At 32.0% G+C, this 8625-nt stretch overlaps 1 protein-coding gene across 2 annotated transcripts in view; it reads right to left on the reverse strand.

The window, feature by feature from the left end:
• The window catches only part of LOC108732881 (mitochondrial glutamate carrier 1-like), a 129296-nt gene that overhangs the window by 117507 nt on the left and 3164 nt on the right, over positions 1 to 8625 (reverse strand). For both annotated transcript variants that reach the window (XM_025976986.1, XM_025977000.1), the window contains exon 3: positions 438 to 572. In XM_025976986.1, coding sequence (XP_025832771.1) covers positions 438 to 572 — 135 coding nt within the window. The remainder of the gene's footprint in view (positions 1 to 437; positions 573 to 8625) is intronic.

Here is an 8625-nt window from a genome sequence, read left to right on the forward strand (position 1 = left end):
TATTTTCTATTTGTAAAATGCAAAATACATTTTTGCTGTTAAAAGTTTTGCCAGTATCACCGATCAAACATTATATAAAATGATGAATAAAAGTTGCTCACATTGTTTATTGAAGGGAATAGAAGCTTAAAAATTTAACTGATGAGAGCCCAAAAAATTCTAAACTCCTTGGAAATGGATAATCTAAAATATTGGATATCGTAACTTTAGCAAGGAATTACGAAAGTACATATTACATTTCTGTCTCCTGTTTGTCATCTTATTCTCAAAAAGAACTTTCAAATATATACTCATCAACAAAAACCTTTAAAAGTTACTTAATATACGATTATGTACCATTAAGTTTATTCAAGTTTTTAACAATGAACACCGTAAATTTGTTTTTAACGATGTTGCTATTCAAGATGGAATCAATTCAACAAAGTAAAATTACTTACATTGACGAATACATCAATTTACCATCTGGACCAGCCCGTTGGTTTTGTAGCCTGGTTTTGACCAAATCCAGTGGAAATACACACGTAACACCTATAACACCCGCAATGCCTCCATTGACTATTTTAGGAAGAAATCTGAAACAATTAAAATTATTATAAGTACGTGATTTGTCTATTTTACTTTTAAAAATTTAGGTAACCTGCCTAATACTTCCAATGTTTAATAAAAAAAATAATAATTTATCTTTGGAGCACGGCACTGTATGGGTGCGAAACATCGACAGTGGGCGCGGCGGAAAAGAAAAGGTTGGAAGCTTTCGAAATGTGGTGTTACAGGCGAATGATGAGGATACCGTTGATAGAGATGGTTAGAAATGAAGAGGTATTAAAAATAATAGGAAGTCAATAAGAAATAAGCGAGATAGGTTGATAGGACACCTTCTCAGACATGAAGGTCTGGTCAGAGACATATTAGAGGCAGAAACGGAAGTTAGGAGGGGTAGAGGTAGACTTAGATTAGATTACTGTTTGCAAATAGTTAAGTATGTGGAATGTTATAGTTTTCGGGAAATGCAAAGATTAGCTCAGGATAGGAAAGAGTGGAGGTGCGTGTCCAACCAGTCTTAGGACTGACGGCCTAATGATGATGAATTAGATTATGTACTATATTAAATTGTTTTATTCCCAAATCCAACATTTACTAATCGTCGTTGGTAAAACTAAACTGTAATAGCGAAAACTAGAATTTTATTTAAGTCGTTAGATTTACCCACTGATATTAGTCAATCCTAAAATTTACCAATATTCCGGCTTTTACAGTAACATATAGATTGTTTTATCACCAAAAGTATTACGAAAACAATTTACTAATGACAAAACGAATTATTTATTTATAACCATCAATGACTTTTCCTTTCTAGTATTGTGAAACATGAAAATTCACATACATGGAACAAACTGGACAACAATTTTAAATTTAACAGCATTTGTTATGCTTTGTAATGTTTTGTTTTATAAAATATCCCTAACATGAACATTACTTGGCAGACTTTACCTAGCCGCATATTTTCCAAAGTCCTAAAGGTGCATTGCTTTCAGTAATAGTTAACATTCATCTTCTTACGAATGATTTACATTTACCTTAATGACAAAATACTTTTTAATTATTGTCAAATTGTGTACATATATATAAAATTTCTCCCGCCTTTTCTTAGTATGTTTTAAATTTCCCCCCTCAATTAGTCCCCAAAATGTATAATTACAATATTACAATATAAAAAATACAACGTGTAATTATACAACACGCTGTTGAAGTGAAACTTCTTCAAACATACCGGGTTAGGGGTTAAGGAATTGGTTTAATGGCATTATTGGTACACTATGAATTTAAATTTTACACTATGTATGCCGGAGTTGCCTGTAACGAACGTTGCATTGAAGCGCGCTCATGGCTCAAGTGATCCCTACTACGAGACATCCGTTGCATGATTTCGTTACATAGCAACTCGCATGAAACGAACTTACCCTATACCGTGAGTAAAGAAGTTTCACTTCAAAATTTATAAATTCTGGATTTATAAGAAAATATCATTAGCGAAAATTGATTTATTTATATATTTTTAGATTACCAACAAATAATAAAAATTCAGATATAGAGAGCCAAATATTATTAATACAGATATTAAATAAAAGCGGTTCAAGGAGGGATCTTTTGGAGACTCCAGACAAATCTCTAAATAATTGATGGTTGAAGGCGGTATATGTTTGTTAAAACGAATTATTATTACCCATATTAAACTGAAATATTCTCGTTTCAAATATATGTAGGTATATTAACGTAGACACACTACAACTGTTTCGCCAAAAATTGACTTCATCAGATGGTGGTATTTGCAGTGTGGTAGGCCACGTTAATAAATATTCGAAGCAAACAGTTTTTTAACTTATAGAATTTAAAATCTGGTGGTCTACCCTGTTACAGGCTGTAGAAATATAGGTTTAAATTATAGTAACTGTTCACAAATCCGTTTTGATGGTTCATAATTCGATTTTATAAACGTAAAATTAACTGTCAGTTATATCAGAATCTGCAGCAGTTTCTTGTATCCAGATTTAAAAAAGGGAGTAATAAAGTTTTTTTTTTAGTTTTGTAAAATTCTACCAAATTATGGCTAAAACTGTAAGAATTTTTAAATTGAAATGACATTCAAATCAGTAATATTAAAGATGTGCTAAATAATGTCAAGGTCTACCATTAGCGACTTTTATTATAGAATACCAAAAATTAAGCATTTATTACGAATATTTTTTTTTATTAGGTATATAAANCACTTTCCTACCTTTTATAAACCCTTAAAACCAAAATTAGAAAGACAGAACAGACCAGAACGCGCTATCAGTTATTTCACCGTCATTGTTCAAACTTAGCTATCAACTTTTTCGCTGTTTTCTTCTCTATTATATTTTATCCTTCTGTATATTACTTTTTCCTTAATATTACTGTACATAGTAAATAAAGACTGTACACTAAGCGCATTTGATGTTTGTTTATTGTGTCGTGCCAAACTAAGTATATCTATAAACGACCAAAAAGGTATATTTATGGAGCATCGCTCTGTACGGGTGCGAATGGTGGATGGTGGGTGCAGCGGAAAAGAAAACGTTATAAACGTTCGAAATGTGGTGCTACAGGCGAATGACGAGGATACCGTAGATAGAGAATGTTAGAAATGAGGAGGAGAGAAAAGTACGGAGGTCAATAAAAAATATGCTAGAGGTTAGTATATTAAAAGCAGAAACAGGAGTTGGGAGGAGTAGAGGCAGACCCAAATTAAGTTACTGTTCATAAGTAGTTAAGGTTTATCTCAGTATAGGAAAGAGTGGAGGTGTGTGTCCAACCAGTCTTAGGATTCACATTATTATGATGACTTTATTTTTTATTGGTAAAATACAAATATGTCTCAAGAAAAGTGTTTGGTTAATTCTGACCTAATCTTCCAGAAACTGTAGAGTTAACGTCTTAGCTATAGGAATGCGTTTTAGGGTTTTTAAATTTGTTTTGGGGACACATTATTATATTATCGTAATAGAAAATTTTTCAGTTTCTAAGTTTCATCAGTTATATATTTTTTATTTCATATTTTAGTCTCTAGTGTATTTCAAAGTGTATTTTTTATTGTATTACTTGAAGTCATATTAATGACGAAGTATTTTGTCGATAGATGCGACAATTCCTAGACTTATGACACTTACTTGCGTAAGTAACGTTGTGCCAGAAAGTGTACTTAACTGTGTAGGAAATGGCACATTTCCAAAATATTTGCTATTGAATTTTGGCACTGCCAAAAATTTAAAGATACGTTATTTATTTCATTATTGGATTTGTAAATGAATAACTTCTCCCTTGGAGGTACTCATGTATGTAAGTGCATATACTTTTCATTTGTGAGGTTCTATAGTAAAAGAAATTAAAAAAAAGATGCTTCACACAGGCTACTGTAGAAGAATATTTGGTGTAAACCAAATTTCTTAGTGATACAAATACATTTTACGATTTGGTGTTAATTGTATTAGATTTGCACTTGTAACTTCTTTTATACTTAGATGCTTTAATAATTACGAGGGATGTTTCTAAAGTTATGGGAATTCTGCTTTAATTAAACTACTCAGTACTTATAGGTAATGTGATTGATGCCAGACAAGTCTTGACATGCGTATGCAACTATCTAGTGCAACATTGTTCAGTCTGATTTAGATATTCGACTGATATAAACGCGTTTTCATAACATTGTTTTTGTAATCATGGAAGACGCAGCGAAATCTCAAAGAGCAATAATTTTCTTTTTGTGAAAAGAAGGTGTTAAAACATCAGAAATTATTCAGCGTTTGAAAGGAGTATTTGGTGAGTCTACAGAATCCAAAAGTACACTGGAAGACGATCTACACAATGGGCGTCCAAACACGTCAACAAATGAAAGAAGTATTACTGTCATCGAAGACCTACTGAAAGAGAACAGGCGAATGACTATTCGTCAAATTAGTGTGCACCTAGGGATAGGTACACTACAAGTTCATGACATCTTGCATGATTATTTGGGCGATAACAAGGTTTCGGCTGGGTGCCAAGGTTGTTGGGACCAGAAGAAACACTCAGTAGGTCTGATAATTGTCGTCAACTTCAAGAGCTGTTAGTCCGTTACGGTAATGAATTTTTAAATTTTGGCAACGAACAAAGCGTGGATTCCTTATTTTTAATCCTGAGACCAAAAGTCAATTAGAAGAATGCTTGGTGCTAAGGGATTACTTTTATGGATTACCTGACGAAAGGTACTACAATTATCGCAGAATATTATTCGAGTTTAATATCCGGACCACTGCGACAGGCACTTGCCAAAAAACGGCCTGGAAAGTTACATAAACGTCCGTCATAAACAACAGGATAATGCAAGACCATTCACCTCAAGAAAAATGAAGGATGTTTTGAATGATTTACGACGGAAATTGCTTCCGCACCCACCTTATTCCCCGGATCTTGCACCCAGTGATTATCATCTGTTCCCAGATGTAGAAAAACCCTTACGGGGTGTTCGATTTCACTGTTTAACTGACGTAAAAAGTGCCATAAGTAAGTAGATTGAGGAGACATCGAAAAAGTTTTTTGAGGGCGGCTTAAAAAAATAGTTTACCGTTGGGATAAATGTATTGAGTTAAATGGAGATTATGTTAAAAAACTACATTGTAATATTGACGAAAATTAACAAAATAATAAAAATTATAGCTGAATTCCTAGAACTTTGGAAACATCCCTCGTATATTAGGCTTGGGTTGGGCTAATCATAAGTTAGAGTATAACAAAACCGGATAAATTTTGAAACTACGCCCAAGTGTCCACCATTTTTCTATTCTCATTTACTAATACGATATAAGATGAAATCAAATATTGAAATAGCTTTTGTACTAATGTATGTACATGTACATATGCAGATGACTTACATTTATCATTTTGAATTGTGGTAGCTTGTGCTCTTAAAGGTAACCGGCGAATCCGGCACTTTTTTTGGATGCGGGTGGGTACCGTTTAAAGACAATTTTTTACAGTAATTCCATCAAGAGTGTTACTAATAAGTAACCACTTAGTTTGGAGCCATCTCATAAGGTTTCCATTTTAAATGAACATTCTAAAAAATTTTAGGTAAAATGATTGAATATGTACCAGCTGTGTAGGTACGTCCCATTTGTGTACAAGAGATGTGTTCGTCCCATTTGCCTACAAGTGGGATTTAAATAAGTTGATAATTTTTCTTTTAACCAGCGTTTTACAGAAAAATGCAAGAGTCTTGTCTTGTAACGAGGAAGTAAGACTACAGGTTCGGATGGCACCCCGTTGAAAATAAACAGACAATGGATGGCTTAGTATTCGAAAACAAGCACCCAATAAAGAAAATCTACTAAATTTTTTTGATTACTTCGTCTAACAATGGCTCGATATATCGAGCAATAAAAGCAGGATAAATAATTCGTGAGGAATGGAACAATAAATTAAATTATATCTTGAGGTCTGTTAATCAGAAAAATAAAAGAAGAAGAAAACAACATTATTTTCTATAGAGATCATCGGAATTAAATAAGAAAGGTAAAAGGAGAAAGAAGTGCTACATTCAGCTACATGGCAAAACTTGAATCAACATCCACTCAAAACCGACGATGTCATTGGAATATTGATTGAATATTGAATATGCTTGTCTAATCTTCGTTGGGTGGTTTGATCATGCAATGGCGACTAAAGAGAAAATAGTTGAAATAAGAGGAGATTGAGGGTGCGGGGAGGGTAATAGGGATGTTCTTGTGAAAAATATTAAAAAAGTGTATAAGTGGGTATAGACGGAAGGGTGGAGGCGCGGGCCTGGTGTTAAAGAACCCAATACGAAAAAAATTTGATTAAGTCTCAACTCCCAATATCAACAAAAGAAAGGAAAACCATGACTTCATTCCGTACCAGAACTTTATGATACCAAGCAATCTAATAAAACTTTAACCGAAAAACACTTTTCTTTGATTACTTAGGTTAAGATGTAAGTGCTGTTGTAATCATTATCCTTATTGTTTATCAAAAAAAAATTTTCTTTTCACTTTTCAGCTAGCAGAATATAAACTTAATAAATTAGTCCGTCTACGCCAATTCATTCTAGAAGGACGGTTCATACATTAACCGTTTATCTAGTTTTATCCGACATATTAAATTTAGACCTACTATAGATATTTTTTTGAACTCATAACTGTACATACATACATACTTTAATAACATAATAAAACGGGCAACATTTGTCATATTAGGTATACTCACAAGAATATTGTTTTAAAATCAAAGAATTTTTTCTCATAATTTCAACAGTTAATTTTTGAATATGTATATAGATGTACAAATAATGTATTTTTTTAATAGATTGTTAATTTTTACTACAATGACTATTATAAAATAAATACTTTTTGTAAAACTACATGCGAGCTTAAAATATGGTCAAGGAGGGCCATATATACGGCCCGCAGGTCGCGGGCTGACCACCCTGCATTATACCTTAATGCTATAAAACTAATTATTATTAATTTAATGCATGAAAGTTATAGAAATACTTGTAGTAATATACTATTAAACTATTTTCAGTATTTGTTCACGTCATTCAGCTGTTAGTTAAACACATAATGTTAAAAATCTTTCGCTGTTAGTAACTGCATAGANCAGAGACATATTAGAGGCAGAAACGGAAGTTAGGAGGGGTAGAGGTAGACTTAGATTAGATTACTGTTTGCAAATAGTTAAGTATGTGGAATGTTATAGTTTTCGGGAAATGCAAAGATTAGCTCAGGATAGGAAAGAGTGGAGGTGCGTGTCCAACCAGTCTTAGGACTGACGGCCTAATGATGATGAATTAGATTATGTACTATATTAAATTGTTTTATTCCCAAATCCAACATTTACTAATCGTCGTTGGTAAAACTAAACTGTAATAGCGAAAACTAGAATTTTATTTAAGTCGTTAGATTTACCCACTGATATTAGTCAATCCTAAAATTTACCAATTTATTAATTAATCATTTATTCCAAAAGTACCGGCATGACTTAAACGGTGACATACTTTCGAATTTTTTAATTATAGTGGGAATAATTCACACATGCACAGAGTCGATTTTTTTTCAAATTATTAACACTCCTCTGAAATTTCGTGAGTGGCTTCATTTTAACGTAATCTACAATTATTTTACCGGCCAACAAAACCTTAGTAATTGCACAGTTTTCGATCTGGAAATCGGAAAATACGTCAATTTAATGATGGTTTAAAAATGTATAAAATCAACCGTTTTTTTTCTTGAATCGTAGGATGATTAATATAAAATTGGCATCCAAAAAGTTTTGGCTCAACAAGCCAAAATAGCGAGGCTATTGAAATTTATGAACAACCAGCTTTTGAGGGATGTTCTGCTTTGTTCAAAAGATATTGAGAGTTCCGTTAGTTTCGGACGGAAAAAGAACAATGGGAACCGGTTTTAAGAAGTTGTATATGTAGCAAAAATTGCGAATTGCTTCATTTCAACGTAATTTGAATTTAATTCATTAAACTTCTTAGTGCAACTTAAGAAATATTTAATATTTAGGTAAATTTTCCTTTTTCATTTTCTTCGTGTAGAAAAATATTCCAGTTTTCAGAGTTATTTTCAGATTGAAAGAATATATTCTACACGTCAAAAAAATATGAAAAATTGTCGACAATATCTAATTGAAATAACTTTTTATATACTTTAATTTGGACCAGACGTCCTTTTCATCAAAATGATATATAACTAATATAATATCTAATAAATCTGTTTTATACTATATGTATTTATGAGGCAAATACATACAATAATAGGTAGGTAGTCAACTTTAGTAGCGTTGCGACTTATCTTTAATCCCGTATTTATACTTTATTTGATAATAAAACTGATTTATGGTTATGAAATTTAGATAAAGTTGTGCAAGCTATTATACATTTTATTTGACTTTTTTATTATGATATGGCAAATGTATAAAATAAGTGATTTATAATTGGGTTATCATTTTCTATAAACATGCATTTCAAATATAAAATTGCAAATAATTTCCAGTATTAGTACTTTGACATAAATTTTCAAGGATTATCACTGGTTGCTACAT

The sequence above is a fragment of the Agrilus planipennis genome, unplaced genomic scaffold, assembly GCF_000699045.2.
Source record: "Agrilus planipennis isolate EAB-ADULT unplaced genomic scaffold, Apla_2.0 scaffold31, whole genome shotgun sequence".
In the NCBI taxonomy this organism is placed as follows: domain Eukaryota; kingdom Metazoa; phylum Arthropoda; class Insecta; order Coleoptera; family Buprestidae; genus Agrilus; species Agrilus planipennis.